The sequence below is a fragment of the Tenrec ecaudatus genome, chromosome 12 (genome assembly GCF_050624435.1).
Source record: "Tenrec ecaudatus isolate mTenEca1 chromosome 12, mTenEca1.hap1, whole genome shotgun sequence".
Taxonomy (NCBI): Eukaryota; Metazoa; Chordata; class Mammalia; order Afrosoricida; family Tenrecidae; genus Tenrec; species Tenrec ecaudatus.
In genome coordinates this window covers 50189517-50216464 of record NC_134541.1, presented here as the reverse complement: position 1 = coordinate 50216464, position 26948 = coordinate 50189517, and the positions used below count along the sequence as shown (strand labels likewise).

The 26948-nt window shown below is 41.5% G+C and overlaps 1 protein-coding gene and 1 non-coding gene across 2 annotated transcripts in view; one reads left to right on the top strand and one right to left on the bottom strand.

Moving 5' to 3' along the window:
- Positions 1–26948, top strand: part of OVOL2 (ovo like zinc finger 2) — a 39831-nt gene that overhangs the window by 5072 nt on the left and 7811 nt on the right. The window contains exon 3 of the mRNA XM_075527846.1: positions 17153–17342. Within this exon, the coding sequence (XP_075383961.1) occupies positions 17153–17342 (190 nt within the window). The remainder of the gene's footprint in view (positions 1–17152; positions 17343–26948) is intronic.
- Positions 10656–10795, bottom strand: LOC142423691 (small nucleolar RNA SNORA48). The gene has a single exon (XR_012779294.1). It is a non-coding gene; the product is annotated as a small nucleolar RNA SNORA48 (small nucleolar RNA).

The following is a 26948-nucleotide window of genomic DNA, read 5'->3' as shown; positions in this document are numbered from 1 at the left end:
AGCCAATAAAGCACTGGAAACACTTAATCATCTATGCCAGGAATTTTGGAAAACGGCCACCTGGCCAACTGACTGGAAGAGATTCATATTCATATTCATTCATATTTGTACTCATTCCAGAGAATGGCGATCCAACAGAATGCACAAACTACAGAACAATATCATTGATATCATATGCAAGTAAAATTTTTCTGAAGATCATCCAACAATGGTTGTAACAGAACGTTGACAAAGTGCTGCCAGAGTTCAGGGTGGATTCAGAAGAGGACATGGACCAAGGATATTATTGCTGATGTTATATGGATCTTGTTTCAAAGCAGAGAATATCAGAAAGTTGATTATTTGTGTTTTAATGACTATGCCAAAGACTGTGACTGTGTGAACCATAATAAACCACGATAGCCTTGAGAAGAATGAAAATTCAGAACATTTCATTGTGTTCATATGAAACTTGTACACAGATCAAAAGACAGTTGTTTGACCAGAACAAGGGGATACTTCATGGTTTAAAATCATGCAGAGTAAGTTGTAAGTTAAGGGAAGGTGTAAGTTAAGGTGTATTTTCTCACTGTATCTATTCAATCTCTATGCTGAGCAATTCATTAGAGAAGCTGGATTGTATGAAGAAGGATGTGGCAACAGGATTAGAGGAGGGCTTATGAACAACACACAGTATGCAGATCACACAACCTTGCTTGCTGAAGAGGAAGAGGACTAGAAGCCCTTGCTGATGAAGATCAAGGATTTCAGCCTTCGGTATGGATTACAACTCAGTGTACTGAAGACCAAAATCCTTACAACTGGACCATTAGGTAATCTCATGATAAATGGAGAAAAGATTAAAGTTGTTAAGGATTTCACTGCTTGGCTCCACACTCGGTGTTCACAGAAGCAGCAGTCAAGAGATCAAATGACTCATTACATAGGGTAAATGTGTTGCACAAGGCCTCTTGGAATATTTGAAAAGCAAGGGTGTTAGTTTAAGGACTAAGGTGCACCTGATCCAAACCATGGTATTTTCAATAGTCTCATATGTGTGAGAAAGCTAGGCATTAAATAAGACTGACCCAAGAAGAATGGATGGGTTTGAATCATGGGCCTGGCAAAGAATATTGAAAATACCATGGAGTGCTAAAAGGAAAAGCAATCCGTCTTGACAGGAGTACAGCCAGTGCTCCTTGGAAGCAAGATGGCAATGCTTTGTCTTACATACTTTGGACATGTTGTCAGGAGAGACCAGTCCCAGGAGAAAGGCATCATGCTTGGTAAAGTGGAGGGGCAGCTAAATAGTGGAAGGCCCTTGAGGGGAAGGACTGACATAGTAGCTGCATCAGTGGGCCCAGGCAGCAAGCCACTAAAGAGATATTGTGTACTCTGAGCAGGGAGAGAGGTGTTCCAAGCGCCTTCCCCGTTAACTACACTCTCATCTGAGCATCAAGTTGACACTACTTTGAAGGGTAAATACATTTTTCTATTTTATATGGACTGTGTATTTATAGTATCATTTCTGTTTTTACTAAACCCAAACTAGGCTCACTGCCACCGAGTCGACTGTGACTCACAGCGAGCCAGCAGGACAGAGCGCACTGCCTCTGGGGTGTCTGCGGTGGTGCATCTTTACAGCACTAAAGCCTCATCTCCTGGGAGCAGCTGGTGACTTCGTACTGCTGACCTTGCAGTTAGCAGCCGAATCTCCTATATGCCAGCGCTACTTTAGGTTTCAGGTGTTCTTTCGTACGATTCAGCAAGTTATTTCTTGGCTTGATCAAAAGTTTTCCCATATAAATTGATGGTAATGTCTTCTGTATAACTTTTTAGTTTACAAAGAAGTTTCATAAGAACACTCTACTTTCTGCTAACAGGGGAAACTTGTATTAGACTCTTTAATTTTAGATATATAATTTTCAAAGATAGCCTCCCAACCAGTAGTTTGTCTCTTCACTTTTATTGTAAAATCTTTTGATGAACAAAAGTTTTTAATTTTTGTGAAGTCTCATTTATTAATTTTGTCATTTGCTGTTTTCCACTTAAATAATTTTGAAAAAAAATCTCAGACATCATGTTATTCCACTCACAAATATCTCAGAGTCAAATGCTGAGATTATTCAAATTGTATTCAAATTGCTAATTGTCTCATGAATTCATTTTTTTCAATTTGCTTATTGATGTGTAAGTAATGTCTTGAGGGTTGCTATGAATCATAATGAACTCAAAGGCACCTAAGAACGACTGCAATGTCCACAGGTTTTAATTGGTTGATAAGCCTTTATTTTTTATTGTCCAAAATGGATTTCTGGGGATGGCGTCCCGCTCATCTTGATTCAGGGTCTTTTGGTGCTGCTTCTGAAGCAGCATCCTTCTGCAGCCTTGCTCTTCCTTCTGTGGGCTGACAGAGGGCAGAAGAGCAGCCAACACATGCTCAAGACTGTGGTCATTTTATAGCAGCCTGGGCATTTGACGTCATGAAAGAGGAATTGGGGCTCTGCACCAGGTGCTTCCTGTGATTCCTCTTCTCTCCTGGAGAGGGATGAAGGAGATCCTTTGTGAGAGGCGTGATCGCTGTGGGGATGGCGTCCTTTCAATCTATTTGTTGAAGGAAAGGGTAATTTACTTTGTAGAACTCTTCCATAATCTGAATTTTGCTGATTGCCTCAATGTGATACTTCACAACTTCAGTCCCTTAGGCTGCCCATTGCCACCCCGTAGATTCTGAGTCAGCAACGCTGTTGGACCTAGTAGAACTATCCCTTTTGGTTTATGAGGCTGTACATTTTCAGGGGAGCAGAAAGCCTCACCTTTTCCCCATGGAGTAGCTGGTGGATTTGAACTACCAACCTTGCAGGTAGCAGCCTAAGATGCAACCTGTTACACCACCAGGGCTCCATGTTGAGTCCCCTATGTTTTCCCTAAATGGTAGTTCACTTTAAAATGGCAATGTCCAAAAGACATAGCTACTTGTATTTAGATTAATTAAAATTATGTAAAATTAAACTCTTCAGGCTCGTCAGTCATATTTCCGAGATTCAGGAGTCATGTATGTTATATGGTGCCTGTATTGGACAGTAAAGAATAAAGATTTCTATTACTGAACAGTCTGTTGGATAGTGTTGCTCTAGAATCTAGATGTTTAGTTAGGTACATTTTAATTTTGGCTGTATTTTGTCTCGTGTTGTCGTAAGGTGCCATCCAGTTGCCTTATAGTAACTCAGGTAAAGCAGAACAAAACCCTGCCCAAGTCCTGGGCTGTCCTCCGAACTGTTGCTGTGCTTGACCCTTTGTTGTAGCTTCTTTGTCAATTCAGCTCAGAAAAGAAGAGTGTTCCTATTTTTCACTGAGCCTCTGCTTTACCAAACATAGTGCTCTTCTCCAGGGCCTGCTGTCTCCTAATAACACATCCAAAGAAAGGGAGACTAAGTCTAATCATCCTTGCTTCCAAGGAGTATTTTGGCTGTACCACTTTCTTTCTTTCTTTCTTTTGTGATCCAAGTAAGTTGGGTTTTTTAAATAGTTTTATTAGGGGCTCATATAACTCTTATCATAATCCATACATACATCAATTGTGTAAAGCACATGTGTACATTCATTGCCCTCATTATTCTCAAAACATTTACTCTCCACTTAAGCCCCTGGCATCAGGTCCTCTTTTTTTCCTCTCCCTCCCCACTCCCCCCTCCCTCATGAGCCCTTGATAATTTAGAAATAATTATTTTGTCATATCTTGCCCTGTCCGACATCTCCCCACTTTTCTTTTGTCTGTCTCCCAGGGAGTAGGTCACATGTAGATCCTTGTAATCAATTCCCTCTTTCCAACCCATTCTCCCTCTACCCTCCCAGTATTGCCACTCACACCACTGGTCTTGAAGGAATCCTCCGCCCTGGATTCCCTGTGTTTCCAGTTCCTATCTGCACCAGTGTACATCCTCTGGTCTAGCCAGACTTGCAAGGTAGAATTCGGATCATTCTAGTGGGGGTGGGGGGGCGTGTGTGTGTGTGTGTGTGTGTGTGTGTGTGTGTGTGTGTGTGTGTGTGCGGAGGAAGCATTTAGGAACTAGAGGAAAGTTGTATTTTTCATCATTGCTGCATCGCACCCTGACTGATTCATCTCCTCCCCTAGACCCCTCTGCAAGGGAACTCCAGTGGCCTGCAAATGGGCTTTGGGTCTCCACTTTGCACTCCCTCGCTCATTCACGGCTGTACCACTTTCAAAACCGATTTGGTCAGTCATTTGATGGCCCATGGCCCATTCACTGTTCTTCACCAACACCACCATTGAAATGCATGAGTTCTTCTTTGGTCTTAATTATTTACCTTCAAAGTGACATATTTGTTTTTAGAATCTAAAAAGAGGTCTTTCATCCCCATTTTAAATTTATTCTAGTTTTCATTGTCTGCTTTCCCTTGGTTTGAATCTCCTCTGTGGCTTTCTGTTTGTTTTATTATTATTTAAGTGTTTTAATTTTTTGTATGATTTTCTTTATATGAAAACTGGGATCTATGTGAAAAGGGATTTTAAGAGGTGTGCCAATATTTGTTAATTAATGTGGAAGTGTGTTTCACTAGGAAAGGGAGGCGGGGGTCTTGAAGTAGTGGTGGGTGGGGTTGGCAGAGGGTACAGTTAAAGAACAATGCCCAGGCTGAGTGGCAGGAGCGATAAAGCTGTGTGTCTTTTTTTGGTGAGTAGTTCTTAGAGCTAAAAATCCTAAACACCTTTACTGAGGGCAACTCTTTCCGTGTCTCTCTGATTTTCATTCCTCAGAAGTGGGGGTGGTGCCCTGTTAGGCTTTTGGAGAAGGGAATGTGGTGGGAGTGTTTGTCCCACCTGTTTCTGCAGCCATGGGTGTGTGGTGAGAGGCCTAAGGTTCAATAGCGTGCATCCACTAATCCACAAGCAACAAGCACACCAGCCTGTGTGACCCAAGGATTGTAAATAATAGAATCCAACTCTGAAGGAGGAAATGGTATCAGAACTTAAATTGTGAACTCTTGGTTTTCAGAGGCTATGGGTGACAATGGAAACCTAAATCTGTTTGCAGGATTTACACAGAATCAAACTCCAGTGATTTCCCTGTAACCATAGTTGCAGGATGTGAATAATATAGTCATCAGACAGAGAGCATTGTAGAGATTACAGTAGATTAAAATATAGCATCTGATGTGATCCGTCAACCCCCTGTTTTTTTGACTTATCTAAAAGTTCTAGCAGTTTAAAGAAAAAAAAGGGGGGGTGGAGGTGGGGAGAGAAATACATCTGGATGAAGCCTCCAGTGAATCTTCTCCGAACACAGACCAGGAATGTGAATGGCCTTGCTCTCAGACAGACAGTCTTAGAAAATGTAATATGACAGATACAACTAGATTAAAATCTAACACCTGATTTGATCTGCATTTGGACCCATTTTAAAGTTGTTTTAGTTCTTCATATTTTCAATATTCTTTCTAAATGGGATTTTCCCCTATTTTATTTTGTTTTTGTTGTTAGCTTTTTTGACTCCTTCTTTTGTATTTTTGGATTTTTTCCAGTATGTGAAATCCAGGATGGGTGAAACAGTACCTGGATTAATGGTTGCTGGGGAATATTGGGAGGGAAGGTTGAGGGGGTAAAGGGAGCTAATAACAAGGAATACATGAAAAAAATAAAATGTCAGAACTGATTGTGGTAAATCCATAGAGATAGTAATTAGATTGATAGTTTTTAGGAGAGGTTGTGGGGAAGTAGGATGCTAATGAGTACAAGAATAAAGAAAATATTCTGAAATGGAATTATATAGTTGAATCATATGTCATGTGAGTTATATGTCTATAAAACTTCAAGTAAAAAAAAATCTGCACCCTTAGAAATACATACATATATTGTAGCATATAAAGCCCAAGAATAACAAAAAGAGGTGTTTTGACTTGCCATCTGATTTTTCGGCTGCTGCTTTGATTGTAGATTCAAGTAAAATGAAATCCTTAAAAATGTCAATCCTTTTTGCATGTATTGTGTTGTGATGCTTTATGGTCAAGTTGTAAGGATTTTTGTTTTCTCTGTGTTGAGTTGCAATCCATACTGAAAGTTATAGTCTTCCAGAAATTTCTTCAAGTCCTCTTTCCTTTCAGCAAGTAAGGTTGTGTTGTCTGCATATAGTAGGCTACCTGTTGAGTCTTCTTCCAATCCTTCCACGTAGTGCAGTTTCTTAGGTTATTTTCTCAGTATACAGAATGACTAAATATGGCTAAAGGATAACAACCCTGATGCATGACTTCTTTACTTTAAGTTCCACAGTATTTCCTTGTTTTATAGAACTGTTCAATAGAACAATCTGTCTCAGGTTTGTATGAACAAACAAAACGAAAGGTTCTGACATCATTTTTTCAATTGGCATAGTCGATAAAATACAGGTAAAATTTTTTCTAGTGTTTTCTGCTTTCAGACAAGATCCATGCAATATCAGCATGAATTTCTGGCAGCTCCTTGTCATGTACTGATACAACCAATTTTAATTATCTTCAGCAAAATTTTACTTGCGTGTAATATTAATTGTATTGTTTGATAATTTTCACATTCTTTTTTTTCTTTTGAATCACCTTTCTATGAGATGGGTACAAATTTGAATCTCTTCCAGTTTGTTGGCCAGGTAGCTCTCTTCCAAATTTCTTGGCATAGATGAGTGACTGCTCCCAATGTTGTATTGATTGTTGAAACTTAAAATTGGTAATCAATCAAATCCTGGAGCCTTGTCACTAATGCTTTTATTGCAACTTGGACTCCCCGCTTTAATACCATGGGTTCTTGATTAACAAAACACCAAGCTCACTGCCCTGAAGTCGATTCTGACTCAGAACCACCCTAGAGGAGAACTGCCCCTGCTGGTTTTCAAGAGGGTAATGGCAGTATAGAGCTGGTGGTTTTGAACTGCTGACCTTGTGGTATCCCACTATGCCACCAGAGTCTATGCGACCTCCACGTAGCAGGTTAAGCGTCTTTTGGCACAGTGATTCTCTATTCCTTTCACCTCTTTTTGGTGCCCCTTGTCACTCCTACTGCCATCAGGTCAATGCTGACTCATGGTGACTGTGTGTCATTCAATATTTTGCCCACTGAACTTTTCAATATTGTAACTTGAAGCTTAATATTTTGCTTTTATTCCAGCTGGAGAAATGCCACGCACATTCTTTCCTTTTGGTTCTCTAACTCCAAGTCTCTTCTCATTTCGTTATAATATTTTATTTTGTCTTCTCAAGCTGCCTTTTGGAATTTCCTGTTCAACTTTTACTTCATCTTTTCTTCTTTTTTACTTTAGTTTCTCTAAATTCTAGAGCAAATTTCAGAATCTCTTCTGACATATTTTGGTCTTTTCTACCTTTCCTGTATTTTTAATGATCTTTGATTTATTCATGTATGATGTATATGATATCATTCCACAAATTACCTGGTGTTCGATGTGTAAAATCTATTATTGAGTTGGCCTCTAAGTTCAGGTGGAGCACAATAAAGGTCGTACTTCGACACTCATGAACTTGCTTTAATTTTTTTCACTTCAACCTTGGCTTGCATATGAGAAACTGATGGCCTGTTCCACAGTTGTCCATGGCTTTGTTTTAGCTGCTCACGTAGAGCTTTCCCATTGTTTTTCTACAGACGCAGTTGGTTTGATTACTTTCATCCTGCGAGGTCTATAGTCACTGGTTATGTTGTTGGAAAAAAGATAGTTCTGACATTTAACCATGGAGATGTAAGACATGTAAACACTATATTAAGAAAACTACTTAAGAAAACAAAAAACTTGACCAATAGTTGCCATGGGTGAAGGAGGAAGAGTTGTTGCGTAAGGGGCATTGTGTTTATATAAATAGTGATGGGCTAATTTGGAAAAGGATATCAATATTTGTTGTAGAGCATGAGGAATATAATCAATGGTCTGAAATATTCATGTCGCAGTTGTGGAATTGGAGAATGCCCTGTTGTGTAGATTTTTGCCTCAATTAGAAAATAAATAATAATTACATGAATAGCAATAAGTACAAGGAAGAAGAATATATTCCAGAATTAAATGTGATAATTGTATAACTCTTCTTGATATGATTGAATTATTGAATTGTATGACATATGGATGAAGTGCTAGTGAAACGGTTAAAAGAAAAGGATTGTTCTTGGTCTTGCAAAATTCTATTATAACATCTCTGGTGTTTTTTCTATCTTCAAGGCCAAATTTTCCAACTACTGGTCCTTCTTTGTTTCCAACTTTTACATTCTGATCATCAATAATTTCCAGTACATCTTGGTTGTCTGTTTGATCAACTTCAGACTATGTTAGTTGATAATCTTCAGTTTTTCTCACCTTAGACATTTATGGTTGGTGTATAAATTTGGATAATAGTTGTATTAATAGGTTTTTCTTTGTAGGCATATAACTATTATCCTATCACTGACAGCATTGCGCTTCAGAATATATCTTGAAATATTTTCAACAGTGACCGTGATACCAGTTCTCTTAATTTATCATTCCCAACATAATAGGCCATATAATTATGTCATTAAAAATGACTGATACTAAAAAAAAAATGACTGATACTAGTCCATTTAAGCTCACTAATACTTAGGATACCTATCTTTGTGTTTCATTTCATTTTTCACAACTTCCAATTTTCCTTCATTCATATTTGTACATCCACATTCTGATTATTATGACTGTTTGCAGATTTTTCTTATTATTTTGGATTGTGCCACATGAGTAAATGAAGACCTTGACAACTTGGCTCCAGCCATGTCATTGACGCTATTTTGAGAGAGCACTTTTCTACAGGCATATTTTGAGTGCTGTAAAACTTGAGAGGCTCATCTTCCATTATTATATCACAAGATAGTCCACCACTGCTCATGAGGATTTCAGTAGCCTTTTCTTTTTTAGAAGGGGGTAACCAGTACCTCCTTCCTAGTCTGTTTTACACTGAAAGAGCCACTGAAACTTATCCACCATGGACAACCCTGCTGGGCCATATTTGAATTACCAGTGACAGTCTCCAGCATCACAGCAACACAGAAGCTACCAGAGTATGACAGGCTGGCAGACAAGAGGCATAGTAATTTCTCTTTTTGTATTGTGTTCTCTTAAGACTTAGTTTCTTAATACTTTGGGTATTAAAGTTTGCAATATAGTGGTTTTCTAATTTTACTTTTATTATCTGACATATGTAAATAGAGACAATCCCCTTCAGCTACTATTTGATCTCCCAGTGGAACAACTCATTTAGAACGGTATATTAAGACTTGATTATTCCATTTATTTTCTAAGACAATCAGCACATCAGAATAAGTGATAACCAATTAGTTGGGGGCACTTTGGGCCCTTTGTTTCTATATATGTACATTTTAACATTACATATATCGATTGTGAATTAGGTAAATCTTTACAGAGGAGAACATCAATTTTACATTGAACAATTCGTACCAAAAAATGCATCCACACTCTGACTCAATGCATGCGTGGCAATCCCTCACTGTACTGTTGCTTACCCCACCTTCACCCTGTGATTCCTGTTCCCATCTCTCCTCCTTTCTGAACCCTCTGAACTTCCTCCTTGAGTAACTGCAACATTTTTGGTCTTAAATATTTGATTATGCTAGCATCAGTGTGAATCCAGTTCCATCCCTCAGGGCCATAGTCTCAGGAGTCCCACCAGCTTCTATCCAACCCATCAAACTGGTCTCTTGCATGATTTTAAGTTCTGTTCCACATTTTCCTCCTACTCCATCCAGAGACCTTGTACTGTGGTCCTTTTCAAAGCAGTTGGAAGTGGTAGCTAGGCACCATCTAGTCTTCTGGTCTCCAGGTGTGGAGTCTGATGTTGTGCGATATAGTGGGCTAGTTAATGATTTCCATGTTTATTTTCATTTTCATCCTTCTTCCTCTAGATGGGATCAATGGCTGCATCTTAGATGGTGGCTCACAAGCTTTTAAGACCCCAATCGCCACTCAGTGAACTAGAATATAGAACACTTTCTTATGAACGATGTTTCGCCAATTAACGTGTTGTCCACAAGACTATGGTACTTATCCTTCAAGCCCAGCAACTCATTCCCTCAATGTGTTGGTTTATGTCTAAAAAGTTTTCATAACTTTGTCCCTGTATGCACCACCACATTCATGGATATAATCGCAGCAAAAGTGACCTCGCACATGCAAATAGTTCTGTAAGACCCAAGAATCCATTCATTTGAATTATGCTGCTGGAGAACATTGAAAGTACCACAGACTGCTAAAGGGACAAACTGGTCTGACTTGGAATAACTTCTTTAGAAGCAAGGATTGCAAGGTTTTGTCTTACAGACTTTGGACAGTTCAGGAGAAACCAGTCGCTGGAGAAGGACATCGTGCTTGGTAAAGTGGAGGGGCAGGGATAGAGAGGAAGGCCTTCAAGGAGATGGATGGACACAGTGGCTGCAACAATGGGCTCAGGCAGAGGAACAACTGTGGGGCTGGTGCAGGCCCAGGCAGGGTTTCGTTCTGTTGTGCACGCGGTCACTATGGGTTCAATTGACTCCATCGCACCTAACAACAGCAACTAACAACATTGTTAGCATATGATTTTTGTATGTTGATCTTGCCCTCTGCCACTTTGCCAAATCTTTCAATAATTTTCTTGAAGAACCTTTGGAATGTTCTTTCTTTCTAAAATGTGCCCTAGGCATGAAACAGCTCTGGCCACCAGCCAAGCATCAAGCTAGGATGAACAAAGGACTTCAAGTTGGCTCTGGCCCTACTGATAGAAGAGCTCCACCACCAATCAGGTGTCTCTTTGCCCAATGGAATTTTCAGTGGTTAGGACCATATCATTCTCCTCTTTTTCCTGGAAACCAAGTCCACAGGTGTCAGTGGCCAAACTCAACCCATCTCTTTATTGCTGCATTTCTCCCACTTCCACTCAACAAGTAGATCCAGCTGGTCACCTAGCAAGCACCTCAGCCTTCTGGAGCACATGCAATGACGCTGAATGCAGGAAGATCACAGGCCAGTGGGTATAAAGCCTTGTACATCCAATGGGTTTCCACATGGCTCCTCCAGCTACAGGGCTCTGGTTCTATCAGCTTAGCTCCATATAGCTTGTTCAACAGGAATGTCTAGCAGGGAGAGTGAGTATCTGGCCCCCAGTCAGCTATTTATCTCCATAGCACCTCCAAATGAGGTCATCAAGCTGTGACCTGATTGATAGGCTAAACCCCACCCCTTCACTTTTAATAGTCTCAAGTTGACACCAGATTATGTAATTTCCTCATCGTATGATAGGTATTATTCTTAGGTGTCATCAGGTCGATTTGGACTCCTAGCAGCCCCCACGGACAACAGAATGAAACACTGCTCTAACCTACGTCATCTTATAATTGTTGCTACATTTGAACCTGTGTCCATCTATCTCATTGCAAGTCTTCATATTTTTCACGGACACTTTACTTTTCCAAGCCTGATGCCCTTCTCCAGGAACTGGTCCTTCCTGATGATAGGCCCAAAATATGTAGAAAGGGGCTTGCCACCTTTGCTTCTAAAGAGCATTCTGACTTCTTCCAGCCCAGATTTGATCATCATTCTGGCAGCCCATGGCATATTTAGTATACTACCATGTAGGTGTTGCTAGGAGCCTGAGTGGTGTAGTGGTTACACATTGGGCTGCTAACCACAAAGTTATCAGTTCAAAACCACTAATTACTGTGAGGGAGAAAGATGGGCTTTTTACTCCCATAAAGAGTTACCGTCTCAGAAACTCACAGGGGCAAATCTGCCCTGTCATAGGATTGCTATCAGTTGCAATCAACTCAGTGGTAGTTTGTTTTTTTTTCAATGTAGTAATTATTAAGTCCTTTTGCATCAGTCTGTACTCATAGCAACCCTATGCACAACAGAGCAAAACATTGTCTAGTCCTGTACCCTCCTTCACCATGGTTATACTGGTTGACACAGCCACTGTGTCAACTGATGTGACTGAAGGCTTTCCTCTGTTTTTGCTGGCCCTCCTCTGTCCCACTATGCTGTAGGTCCCATTGAACTGAACTTTTCTGATTGAATTCCTTGATAATTTTGAGGCAAACATTATGATCTACATTTTACAGGTGATGAAATTAAGATGTAGAGAGTGTAAGTAACCTGTCTAGCTCACACAGTCTTTAAGTGTTGGCGAGTGATTGGAAATAAGCATGCTGGAAAACATGTTCTTATGTGGTCTCTTATTATATTTCTGAAGAGACCATCTGCTACCCTTTTATCGTGTTAGGCTCATAAATGACATTCTACATCGCACAACTAGCCAGCTCTAGGTTTTTCATTTGATCCATCGGCGTCTTTTCTCTTTTCCTTCCGCATTTCTTGTCTTTCTACTCCACTGTAATCTGCAACTAGGATGACTGCTTTCGCCTCAGTTTGATCTAGATAAGATTGGTTAACACGATTTTTAACTTGTAGAATGTTGTGTATAGATGTGTGGCCTCCCACTCACTTAGGAACTAGCCTGTTATGTAGAAATGATGACCAGGGCCCTAGCTCAAGGCGACCCATGTGTAACAGAATAAAATGTGGCCCAGCCCAGCACCATCCCTATAACTGAGTGGTTCAAATAATACATATGTCCAATGAGTGGACATACAATCCAGAGGGAAAATCCCATTGCGATTCCTTTAGTCATTTCTCTAACGAACTGTTTGGTGGCCAGTTTCGACTTGAATTTTATGACGGTGTAGGGATGGAGTCCAAACTGATGATGCCTCCTGGGGGCATGAAAAACAGGGAATCAATCTCTCTCTCTCTCTCTCTCTCTCTCTCTCTCTCTCTCTCTCTCTCTCTCTCTCTCTCTCTCTCTCTCTCTCTCTCTCTCTCTCTCTCTCTCTCTCTCTCTCTCTCCTTTGCCTTCCTGTTTGCCGGACTCTGCCGCCAGGGGCGGCTCCACGTGGGCTGCAGGACCCTGAGGGCTGTCGGCGCCCTGCCATGCTTCCAGCAACCTTGGGTGCATGTGACTCTGCACCCACCAGCTTAGGACCGCCCTGCATCTGGCCGCCCCTTTCTGAATTATCAGCCTGGCTTGGATCCGACTTACAGTCTTGAGTTGGACTGGGCTGGAATGCTTCTTGACCTAAAATTACTGCTTGATATAAGGCTCTTTCCTGTACATATGTGAGTGTCCCTGGATTTGTTTCTCTAGACAATCTGGCCTAACACATTACAGAACCAGGGGAGTGAGGTACGAGTGAAAACAAGTCATGGTAATGAGTGGAATTGGATGTTCCTTCTCCTTGGGCAGCTAGAGGCTCCAAATATAGCCACATGGTTTACTTAGTTATTATCTGAAAAGTGATATAAATGAATATTATTTTTAGAGGGGACTTGTAAGCCCACCACCACCACCACTAGACTAAGATGAATCAGAAAGGAAGGTCTGACAATCTAAACAAATCAGCCAGTGAAAATGCTATAGATCCCAATGTGCATGAGGTTTTCTTGAGCCAGAGACTTCTAGGGATCAAGCAACAACCTCTCACTGTCCTTTGTCCTTGGGAAGCTCCGAATACTCGGTTTGCCAAGACAATGGCCATATTTGGTCTTTGCCTATCCTTCAAGGAAGGAGTTGATCCACAAAGGGGACTTCCAGACAGAGGACACTGTGAGTGCGCTGTGGCAGGAAGAGCCCTGAGTAGAGCGGAGTTCTCCTGGGGCTGTGCGGCTGCCATGTCACTGTAGGGGAGCTAGTTGGGGAAATGCTACAACTTCAGGATGTGAGTCAGCCAGAGGTTGTCATACTCAACCCCTGGGGCTATCCTCCTTTACTTCCATCCAGCAATTTCTCACCCTTTTAATCGATTATTAGGGTCACCAAGAGAGACCCTGTGGCAGTTTCATAATTTCAAGTCAAGTTGAAGACAAGTGTAGGGGTGGAGGTTAGCCTGTCAATCGGTCACAGCCTGATGGAGACTCCTTGTGGGCGTGGCATTCTCATAAGGCGGGCCCTGGGAACCTCCCCTCTCTCTGCCTTCACCTTCCTGCTGGCCGATCCTGGTTGCTGCCTGAGCCCTGGAGAAGTATCCATCGCTGTTGGATCCAGAGGACTTTGCACCCACCATCCCGTGATGTTCCTGCATTCTGCATCATTGCCTGTGGCTCCATGAGTCTGAAGAGCGACTTATGGATAGGATCAGACTTAGGGACTTGAGTTGGACTGGGCTGGGGTGTTTTCTCGATATGTAACTACTTCTTGATATAACGCTCTTTTTTACACATAAATGAGTTTCACTGGATTTGTTTCTCTCATCACCAGGCCTGCTTTTCTCATTCACTTCCTCCTTTCTCTGTCTTCCCTCAGGCTCAGTTCCGAAGACAAAACCAGCACACTTCCCCCTTTATCACTGGCCATTTCCCCTCCCTCCCTTATCTGACTGAGGAATTCACTTTCTCTGAAAATGTTTTTCTTAGCATTTCATGTTTAGGGTAGCTAGCCCTTCAGGTGACTATTGCAGACTGGAGTTCTTGGAGGTCTGTGGCCCATGAACATGTCTGCTCCTCCGGTAGACTGTGGCAGAATCTTGGGGACAAGCCATCCCTGGGTGCCATACTACCTGCAGCTGTGCACAGAGGGCCTGGCACTTAGTAACTAGTAGCTGCTGAGTCAATTCCAGCTCATAGCAACCCATTAGTGGCAGAGTGGAACTCTGATCCACGGGGTTTTCAAGGAATTAAAAAACAACAACAAAGATCAGCAAGCCTTTCTTCTGAGGTGCCTCTAGGTGCTTTTGAACCTCCAACCTTTTAGTTAGCCGGTGACAATGCTAACCATTTATACACCCAGGGACTTCTGTCACGGATGAGGCTGTGTCTGGAGGTACAAAGAGTAATGAACCTGGGTCCTAGAGGAGGATCAGGACCACTGTGGAGAAAGGAATTGCAGCCTGGGAGACAGTTCCACAACAGCACCAACTGTTTTTGCTAGTGATGTTTTTTATTTTGGTTATACATGTATAACTTTCAATACACGTTTATTTTGCAGAAAGAAGTACATGATTTGAAAATACAATTAAAGACCATTGTGACAAGTAAACAACATTATTCAGAACAGGTCAAAGATCTGAAATCTGAACTTGAAAATGAGAAGTATGTTTCTGTTTGTCTATAAATAGTCTGTGTTCAAATTATAAGCTTTCCGTTAGTAAATAATAAGTAAATTATGCTTAATATTTATTGGAGTGGACTTAGAGTTTTTATTCCTAATTTAAGATCACAATAATTTACCAGCTTTATTGCTAAGTATGTATAACCAACATCCAAAGAGTACATCACAATGTTGGGAACTGCTTTAAAAGAACAATATATTATTACTTTTATTGGAGATACTTAGTTCATAATAGGTATAATTATTTATAGTTGTCTCAGCTAGTGATGCTTTTATGAAAATAATTTTTAGGCCTTTTATATGAATAGAATTTTTTGTGTATGTGTGTGATCCAAGTGGGTTTTTATAAAGGATAGAAGAAGTTTCCGGTTTCACAGTTAACTGAACATGGGACGAGAGCGAGCGCGAGCGCGAGCGCGAGGTACCCTGAGTGGAAGGCAAAGGAGAAGCAGGAAAGAGTATGAATAGAATTTTGACCAAGGAATTAGATCAATTTCCTTTTGAAGGATCTGATTTGTAACTAGAAATCCTTCAAGCGTTTCAGCTATGGTGTTATATTCATCGCATAGTTGGTTTCAGTTTTCTTCCTTGGCAGCAGAAAATGTAGTTGAGAGATCACTGGGCTCAGAGTCTAGAGATTGGGGTTTGGTTGTGGCTCTGCTGGTAATGAACCTGTGTTCCTGACCAAGGCCGTTCCCCAAAGGACAACCGTGTCCTTTGTTCATGAGTTTGCGGATAAGGAATTGAGATGTGGCTCAGCTAGGCCACGGTTCTGATCTTGGTGGCATTGGCTGGGAGCAGAACCGGGAGTGTTTCGTCCTTTTACACCCATCATTGCTATGTGTCTGAGCTGACTTGACAGCACCCAACCACAACAACTCTCCCAGCTGGTGGCAACACAGGGCTAGGGTGGAAGGTCAAGTGAGGCCTTTCAGTGTTCCTCCTTCTACTTGGCTCGCTTGGGCTCCTTGGACTTCTTACTTGGTAGCTGGCTTCCAAGAGGAGGAAGTGGAAACTGCAAGGTTTCAACCTGGGAATAACAAGCCATTGCTGCTTTGTTTTGGTTCAAGCAGTCACAAGCACAAGGGGAAGAGGGAGTGGTCACAATCTCTTGATGGATGGAATTTGTTTTGACGTGGTTTCATGAAGTCATCAGGGTCCTAAACTCCTTTTTTTTTTTTAATTAATTTTTCCTCAACACTGGTTTCACCTCATGGTCAAGATGTCTGTTAGGGGTCTTGCTAGCTAGAAGAAAGGAAGGAAGAAGGAAGGCATGGAGCTTATCCCCACCCCACCCCTCCGCCTCATTTGGTAATTTTGTTAGTTGTCATTGAGTTGGCTCCAATTCTTGATTTATTATAGAATGAAGCATTGCCTGGCCCCGTACAATGTTCATGATGATTATTATGTCTGAACCCATTGTGTGGCCAATGTATATTTTGAGTATTTTCCAGCCTAGGAGACTCATCATTCTAGCATGGTTTGCACAATAATCTGTTGTAATCCATAGGATTTTCGCTGGCTAATATTTGGAGGTGGGTTGCCAGACCTTTCTTCCTACCCTCTCTTACTCTGGAAGCTCCACTGCAACTTCTCTATCATGGGTAACCATACTGATGTTTAAAATACCAGTGCCATAGCTTCCAGCATCATAGCAACATGGCAAGCTATCACAATGTGACAAACTGACAAGCAGTTGTGGACTGCTCCTTAGAGGTAGGGTCACATGGCCATTCATTGCTATAAGATTAGAAAAATTGTTATTTAGCTCCAAGTAATGTACTCAACTAAAAATCAGCAGTCTTTCATGAGGAATAAGGAAGAATGGTGATCGAAAGGAACTGTCCATTTTTATTTCACCTTTCTCAAAGCCACAAGCTCCTTGTCATTTTTAGAAACTCTAGTCTGGCCACCCCAGAGGCACAGGGATGTGGTCTCCTGGAGTGAGCCGCAGGATATCTTGAGTGGTAAGGGCTCATTTTCAGAAGGTGCTGGCTCGCTCACAGTTTCTCTCTTTTTCTCTCAGTTTACAACAGGCTCATGTGATGACTCAGTGGTTCACAGCTGTGACCTTTGTGGAAAGTGTTTCCGCCTTCAGCGCATGCTCAACCGGCACCTCAAGTGCCACAACCAGGTGAAACGGCACCTGTGCACCTTCTGTGGCAAGGGCTTCAACGACACCTTTGACCTGAAGAGACACATCCGTACGCACACAGGTGAGGGAGTGGTTATTTCTCTTGCCAACGCTTCTTGTTCCTTTCCAGCTAGAAAATCAAGTCAATGGGTATGTAGTAGTGTAGTATTTCTGAAAAGATCACTGGGAAGGACATTAGTGGCCAACCCAGCTGGATTTAACAACTAATCAAACCAACTAATCAAACTAACATCAAACCAGTTACTGTCTCTATAGATTCACCTATCCTAAATTTCATATCCTGAAAAACATACAAAAACAAAGAAATAACAACAGATATATAACTATAAAATAGAGGGGGGAAACCTTAATTTAAAAAAGAAAACAGAAAATATTAAAATCTAAAACAACTTTAAAATAGGTCCAAAGGGTAGTCAAATGATACGGTGTTAACCTGTAATTACTGCTGCCATACTCCACTTTCCAGTGCACTCTGATGATAGCAAGGCTGTTTATATCCCTGATCTGTGGTTAAACGGAATTCACAGGAGGCTTAATCCATGTGTATTTCCCTTTACTGAAAAACATTGATTTGGCCTCCACTCAAGTACTCCCTCAATGCAAGAATACTTTCTTCTATTAAATTGGCATTCTATGATGCTCACCTTCCCGACATAACCACTGAAGTCAAAGCGGGTGAATAAGGAAAATGTGGTGAAGAAAGCTGATGGTGCCTGGTTATCAAAAGATATAGTGTCTGTGGTCTTAAAGGCTTGAAGGTAAACAAGTGACCATCTAGCTCAGAAGCAACAAAGCCCACATGGAAGAATCACACCAGCCTGTGTGATCACGAGGTGTTGAAGAGATCAGTTATCAGGCATCAAAGAACAAAAAAATCATATCATTGTGTGCTCACCTCCATGATATGATCACTGAAGGCATCATCAGAACAAAAAATCTTATCATAGTGAATGAGGTGGGGAGTGCAGAGTAGAGACCAAAGCCCATTTGTAGGCTACAGAAGGGTCTCGGAGAGGAGAAGAGCCAGTCAGGGTGCAATGTAGCAACGATGAAAAATACAACTTTCCTCTAGTTTCTAAATGCTCCCCACCTCCCCCCCAACCCCACTATCATGCTCCCAATTCTACCTTGCAATTCTGGCTAGACCAGAGGATGTACACTGGTACAGATAGGAACTGGAAACACAGGGAATCCAGGGCGGATGATCCCTTCAGGACCAGTGGTGTGAGTGGCGATACTGGGAGGGTAGAAGGAGGGTGGGTGGGAAGGGGAAACCAATTACAAGGATCTACATGTGACCTCCTCCCTGGGGGATGGACAACAGAAGAGGGGTGAAGGGAGATGTCGGACCGGGAAAACAGAAAAGTGGGTGAAGGGAGATGTTAGACAGGGCAAGATATGACAAAATAATAATTTATAAATTATCAAGGGTTCATGAGGGAGGGGGGATCTGGGAGAGAGGGGAAAAATGAGGAGTTAATGCCAGGGGCTTAAGTGGAGAGCAAATGTTTTGAGAATGATGAGGGCAATGAATGTACAAATGTGCTTTACACAATCGATATATGCATGGATTGTGATAAGAGTTGTATGAGCCCCTAATAAAATGATTAAAAGAAAAAAATGATATAACTTTAAATGAGTCAAGAGGGACGAAATAGATGTTACATTTTAACTTGACTATATCTACTGTAATCACCTCTATAACACTCTCTATCTGATAGCGAGGCTCTTTATATCCCTCCACTAGGGTCAGAGGAGATTCACCAGAGGCTGAATCTATGTGTGGATCATGCAAATGGCTTTGGACTGATACTTTTATCCATAGCTATCTGCAAACCAGGTGGTCACAATTGAAGCTCTGATATGATTCTTCCTTTAAATTAGGGTTATATTATTTCCCATCCTTGGATCACACAGGCTGGTGTGCTTTTTCTATATGGACTTATTTGATGCCTCACTTAGATGGCTGGTTGTTTAAGACAAGCTCCTAAGGCCCTAGATGCTACTCTTTCTGATAGCTGTGCACCATCAAGTTTCTTCACCACATTTTACTATAGCACTCAAATCTTCAATGATCACTTCGTGAAAGTGAGTATCAAGCAGGGCCAATGCCATAAGAACTAATTGTTCTTAGATTTGGGCCATAATTAACTGCAAGCCCAATATCCATTCATATGTTCATGGTTCCTATATATGCCTCTGGTTCACCTTAGAGACATTATTGTCATATTATGTTAGAGAACATTATCAATCATCTCCCTGGGGATTGATTATGTCATTGATTTAGCCAATAGTACAGAATTTAAAGCACAGTTAAGAAAATAAGATTATAGGCTTGGTCAAGGGTAATGTAACCAAGAGGAATTACCATAACCCAAATGAAGGCTGAGCATGATAGTGGGACAAGAGGAAAGTAAAGGGAAATAGAGAAAAGAACTAGGGGGCAAAGGGCATTTATAGAGGTGTAAATAAAGGCATGTGCATAAGTAAATATATTTATGAGGATGGGGAAATACATCTATGTACATATATTTATAGGTTTAGTATTAAGGTAGCAGATGGACATTGGGCTTCCACTCAAGTACTCCCTCAATGCAAGAGTACTTTTTTCTATTAAACAGGCATTCTAAAAAACAAAACAAAAAAACGGCATTCTATGATGCTCACCTTCCCAATGTGATTGCTGAAGACAACGCAGGTGCATAAGCAAATGTAGTGAAGAAAGTTCATGGTGCCTGGCTATCAAAAGATATAGTGGGGGTGGGGGGAGGAAGGAAACCGAGCTGATTCCAGGAACCCAAGTGGAAGGCGAATTTTGAGAATGATGAGGGCAACGAATGTTAAGGGTGCTTTGCTCAATTGATGTATGCATGGATTGTGATAAGAGTTGTATGAGCCCCAATAAAAGGATTTATTAATAAAAAAAGATATAGCATCTAAGGCCTTAAAGACTTGAAGGTAAATAAGTGGCCATCTAACTTAGAAGCAACAAATCCCACATGGAAGAAGCACACCAGCCCGTGTGATCACGAGGTTCCAAAGTGATCAGTTATCAGGCATCAAAGAACAAAAAATCATATCATTGTGTGCTCACCTTCCTGATACGATCACTGAAGACAAATGGGTGCATAGCAAATATGGTGAAGAAAGCTGATGGTGCCCGGGTATCAAAAGATATAGTGTCTGAGGTCTTAAAGGCTTGAAGGTAAACAAGTGGCCATCTAGCTCAGAAGCAACAAAGCCCACATGGATGAAGCACACCAGCCTATGTGATCATAAAATGTTGAAAGGATCAGGTATCAGGCATCAAAGAACAAAAAATAAACTCATTGTGAATGAAGGAGAATGCAGACTGGGGACCCAAGACCCATCTGTAGGTAACTGGACATCCCCTTACAAAAGGGTCATGGGGAGGAGATGAGACAGTCAGGGTGTAGGGTAGCAACCATGAAACATACAAATTTCCTCTAGTTCTTAAATGCTTCCTCCCCTCCCCCACCCAATTATCATGATCCCAAGTCTACCTTACAAATTTGACTAGACCAGAGGATGTACACTGGTACAGATAGGAACTGGAAACACAGGGAATCCAGGACAGATGACCCCTTCAAGACCAGTGGTGAGAGTGGCGATACTGGGAGGGTGGAGGGAAGTGGGGTAGAAAGGGGACCGATTATAATGATCTACATATAACCTCCTGTCTGAGAGATGGACAACGGAAGGTGGGTGAAGGGAGACATCGGACAGTGTAAGATATGATAAAATAATAATAACTTATAAATTATCAAGGGTTCATTAGGGAGGGAGAGCAGAGAGGGAGGGTAAAAATGAGGAGCTGATACCAAGGGCTCAAGTAGAAAGAAAATGTTTTGAGAATGATGATGGCAACAAACATACAAATGATGGCAACAGACGTAACACAATGGATGGATGGATGGATTGTAATAAGAGTTGTACGAGCCCCCAATAAAATGATTTTTAAAAAGAAAATAAGATTATACAAATATAACCTGGTTTGTACAGATTAAAATCTTAAGTGACTGGACACTATTTATACAAACATTGGGACTTGGCATTAAGGTAATACTTTCAATAATATTCATTGACAGTGCTAAAACCAGGCCTACCAATTAATACATACCTTAATAAAGCAAGGAGGGCATTAAAATATTAAGTATATGGTAGTCCTGTGTCACTATCTATTAGACACCAAGGCAAGAGATCCAAGGCAAAGTCTGACAACCCCCAGTTCTATCCCCTTAGTATAGTAGCCATCTGCTTCTTCTCACTTTGAAGTTTTGGCTTTATGTCCAAGGGCTACAGGTGAGTTTGCGGTAGAGCCCTGTTCACTTAGTGGGGTTTCCATCTAGTCCTTCTGGTCTAAGAAGAATGGTATGTGCCTCAACAAAACAGGATGTAAAATCTCACTAGTCTATAGTACTTGCCTTGGTTCACCAAGGACTGACTAGAAAGTGGGTCAATAGAGTCTGATTGGGAACAGTACTAGGCATAGTTGTAGCGTTGTTGCGTTGTTGCTGGGGAGAGTGCTCTGTGTATGTTTAAGAGGTCAAGCTGCTTGATTGTGTTGTTTAGCTCTTCAGTTTCTTCATTGAGTTTCTTTCTGATGATCTATCTTTCCTCGAGAGAGGCTTGTTGAAGTCTCCTATTTAAAAAAAATCATTTTATTGGGGGCTCGTACAACTCTTTAACACAATCCACCCATCCATCCATTGTGTCAAACACATTTGTACATTTGTTGCCATCATCATTCTCAAAACATTTTCTTTCTACTTGAGCCCTTGGTATCAGCTCATTTTTACCCCTCCTTCTCTGCCACCCCCTCCCTCATGAACCCTTGATAATTTATAGATCATTATTATTTTGTCATGTTTTACACTGTCCAATGTCTCCCTTCACCCACTTTTTCTGTTGTCTGTCCACAGCAAGGATCTGTAGATCCTTGTAATCTGTTCCCCCTTTGTACCCCACCTTTCTTCCACCCTCCCGGTGTCACCACTCTCACCACTGGTCCTGAGGGGTCCTTCTGTCCTGGATTTCCTGTGTTTTCAGTTCCTATCTGTAGCAGTGTACATCCTCTGGTCTAGCCGGATTTGTAAGGTAGATTTGGGATCATGATAATTGGGCGGGGGAGGGGAGGAAGCATTTAAGAACTAGAGGAAATTTGTATGTTTCATCGTTGCTACTCTGCACCCTGACTGTTTCATCTCCTCCCCACGACCCTTTTGTAAGGGGATGTCCAGTTGCCTACAGATGGGTTTTGGGTGCCCAATCTGCACTCCCCCTCATTCACAATGATATGAATTTTTGTTCTTTGGAAGTCTGCTACTATTTTTGCCAATCTGTTTATTTCTGTTTTCAATTCTGAGCATTTGATTGATGTATTTCATAGGTCTTTCATTGTATTTGTATGTTTATTCAGGTTATAGTTTCCTGGTGTAGTGTTTCTTTAATCATTATATAATGTCCATTCTAGTCTCTCATTATGTTATTTGCCTTAAAGTCTATTTTATCAGAGATTAATGTTGCCACTTCTGCTTTTTTTTTTTTTGGTTGCCATGAATTGGTAGATTTTTTTTTTCACAACCAATCCTTTGGTATGTAGTTTTGTCTTTTGAGATTAAGATATGTATCTTGTGGGTAGCATATAGAAGGGCATTATTTTCTAATTCAGACTACTACTCTCTGTCTTTTGATTGGTGCTTTTAGTCCATTGACACTCAGTGTCATTATTGATATATGCAGGCTTATCACTGGCATTTATCTCTGTGTTTGGTTTCTTTTCCTTTTCTCTGTGGTCTTGTATTTCTGTATTATTTTGAGTGCTGTTGGTAGTGTTGTCCTGTTTTGTGCTCTCAGATTCACCTGCTGTTGTTCTTGATTTTCGGTATATAGTGTTTCAGTTAATATTAGTTGTAATTCTAGTCTCTTTATTAATTCTTTGAGCTTTTCCTTGTCTGGAACTATCTTTATTTCTCCTTGATATCTCAGGGATAATTTGGAAGAACGTAAAGTAAAGTGAAAAATAAAACCACTCTGTGTGTGGATTCCTCCTCCTTTGGTTTTGTTATTGTGTGTGGGGTGGGGGCCCCATGGGTGGGGGTAGAAATGGAGAACATAGCAGGAAAAGGGGTGCGTGGCAAAGAGTGAAGCTCGAATACTGATCAATTCTGCACCAATCTGTACACTCCTTCTGCTACCACCAAGGCTCCTGGAGGCCAGCAAGGTAAGAAGTTTAACTGACTGGGTTGCCTCAGGGTTAGGAAAAATTGGCTGTACTCAGGAGGAGGAGTGGACTCATAGAAGCAGCTCATGCTGCTGATAAGCAGTAAAGAGGAGTCTGTCCACAAGCACTGCTGCTCTCCACTTTAAGAAACTTGGTTCAAATTAGCTTTTAAGTTAAAATTTCTCACTACCAGTAAGTGCAGGATATCCCTCCTCGTGGAATCTCTAGTAGTTTCTGAGATGTTCCCCTTCTTATTATCTGGCCATCATATTCCTGAGGCTGTCAGTAGGCATTAGTCTTGAAGCTCTGCTGAGACCTGTTTACCAGGTTACCGACATGTAACCCTCCAATGACAATGGATAGTGGTTGTATATGAAGTCCAATGTCTGAGAATCAAAGCCTGGTCTTTTGCATGGAACAGGAATTCTACCACTGATATCACTTTAGATGTATAATTAATTTTTCAAAGAATGGTACCTCACATTAAGCCTGACATTCTGTATTTAGAAAGGAATGCCATTGCTCTATGAGCATCAACATGGAAAAGTCTCCAAGAATATTTTTAAGTTTAAAAAGTAAATTCAACTCTGTCCTGTAGGGTCACAGTGAGTCAACATCAACTCAATAGCAGAGAGTTTGCTTTTATTTGGTGTGTATGTTTCTATGCATAAAGCATTTTCTTAAAATACTTCCAAAAATATTTCCAGATACTCTAAAATACTTAAACATAATAATAATAAATATTTGAATACACTTTTAAAAAAAAGTAAATTCAGAAAATATCATTTGAGTGTTTACTCCCATCTTTCACTTTCTAAGAGGGAATCGTTCTAGAAGCAATTTTGTTTTTGTTGTTGTTGTTTTTTTACATTTTATTAGGGGCTCATACAACTCTTATCACAATCCATACATATACATACATCAATTGTATAAAGCACATCCATACATTCTTTGCCCTAATCATTCTCAAAGCATTTGCTCTCCACTTAAGCCCTTTGCATCAGGTCCTCTTTTTTCCCCCTCCCTCCCAGCTCCCCCCTCCCTCATGAGCCCTTGATAATTTATAGATTGTTATTTTGTCATATCTTGCCCTATCCGGAGTCTCCCTCCCCCCCCTTCTCTGCCATCCATCTCCCAGGGAGGAGGTCACATGTGGATCCCTGTAATCAGTTCCCCCTTTCCAACCCACTCACCCTCCACTCTCCCAACATCGCCCTTCACACCCGTGGTCCTGAAGGTATCATCCACCCTGGATTCCCTGTGCCTCCAGCTCCCATATGCACCAGTGTACAACCTCTGCCCTATCCAGCCCTGCAAGGTAGAATTCAGATCATGATAGTTGGTGGGAGGAAGCATCCAGGATCTGGGGGAAAGCTGTGTTCTTCATCGGTACTACCTCGCACCCTAATTGACCCATCTCCTCTCCTAAACCCCTCTATGAGGGTATCTCCAGTGGCCGACAAATGGGTCTCCACTCTACACTTCCCCCTTCATTCACTATGGCATACACACACACACACACACACACACATATATACACATATTATTTTTTTTTTGGCATGATGCCTTATACCTGGTCCCTTTGGCACCCCGTGATCGCACAGGCTGGTGTGCTTCTTCCCTGTGGGCTTTATTGCTTCTGAGCTAGATGGCCGCTTGTTCACCTTCAAGCCTTTAAGACCCCAGACACTATCTCTTTTGATAGCCGGGAACCATCAACTTTCTTCACCACATTTACTTGTTCACCCGATTTGGCTTCAGCAGTTGTGTTGGGAGGATGAGCATCGTAGAGTGCCAATTTAATTAAAGAAAGTATTCATGCATTGAGGGAGTGCTTGAGTCGAGGCCCAAGGTCCTTCTGCCACCTTAATACTAAACCTATAAATATAGACACATAGATCTATTTCCCCATCCTCATATATATATTTCCATGTACATGTCTTTGTCTAGACCTCCATAAATGCCTCTTGACTCCTAGCTCTTTCCTCCATCTCCCTTGACTTTCCTCCTGCCCTACCACCATGCTCCGTCCCCACCTGGGCTACAGCTATACCTCTTCTCTACGCACTCTTACCCTTGATCGTTCCCCACCAGGCCTGCCACTCCCCCCTCACTACCATTTTGGGTCCCATGTTGTTCCCTTGTCCCTGTGTTTGTTGACACCACTTCCTTACCCCCCTACTTCCCCCCACCCCAAGTCCCCCTGGAACTGTCGGTCCCATTGTTTTTCCTCCATATAGTTCATCCAGCCTGTCCTATTCAGACAGACCTGTGGAGACACTAACATGCACGAAAACAAGAGAGGAAAACAAAGCAACAGTATATAACCAGACAACAAAACAACAAAAACAAACCACTAACAGAGAACAAAACAAAACACTTCACGAAAGAAAAGCTTGTAGTTAGTTCAAGGATCGTTTGTTGGCCCTTAGGAGTGTTTTCCAGTCCTGTCTGTTGGGGCACCACGCCCTGGCCCCAAAATCCACTTTCAGGATTCCCTGGGGACCTTGCCACTCCATTCCCTTGCTGTTCCGCTGCACTTCCCCAGTGCTTTGCCTCGGTGTGGTGGGATCAGGTCAGGTGCAATTCCCACACTGTGTCTCCGGTGCTGTCCCCTGTATCGCCCTTAGTCACTGAGGGGCATCATGTCTCATAGTGGGGCCAGCCATGTTGTTCTCTCTGTGGACTGGCTGCTCTACTCAGGAACATCATCCTCATGGCCTGGTGGGCCAGGCTGTGTTCCACTCTCTCCTCCTGCCCCTTCATCTGCTCCTGTGTGCTCTGATCAGATATATCCTTCTCCCGGAGCTGCAGAATCAATGTTGTCCTTTGAAACAAATTCTTCTCGGGGAAGGGGGCAATTTTGTTTTATATAACTATATATTTTAAAAGAATCTGCTTTGGTTTCCCAAAGTCTATTTTTGGGGACGAGAAACTTGGCTTCAAGCAGAAGGATGAGGCAAATTAGAGCTGACTCGATTTGAGGGGTCTGTCCCTGTATCTCACTTAGACCCTAGACTTGCCTCTCGGAATTCCTCTTGCCTGGTTGTTGACTCTGTTCATTCCATATCTCTTCTCACATTGTCCGAGAGTAAAAAGCTCTCTGTGCCAAAGGAAGAGAAAGCCTAAAGTATCTTATTATCTATTAAAAGAATTTTAAACCATGAGAAATATATGTTTAAAGATATTCACCAGAACTTTAAAGTTCATTATATTAAGTGTTTATCCCGAGTGAGAATAGTAAGTACATAACTTCTAGTTAGGTTCCTTTCCCTAATCTCTTAGGTTGTGTGTATAGAGTTTGCTTGGACCAGTCCTGTGCCCACTAGTCCCCTGCCATCTCTATGTATGAATCAGAATAAGACAAGCTGCACTGCACTTTCAGAACCTCCTTCCACTTTGTTGTGTGTTCAATTATCATAG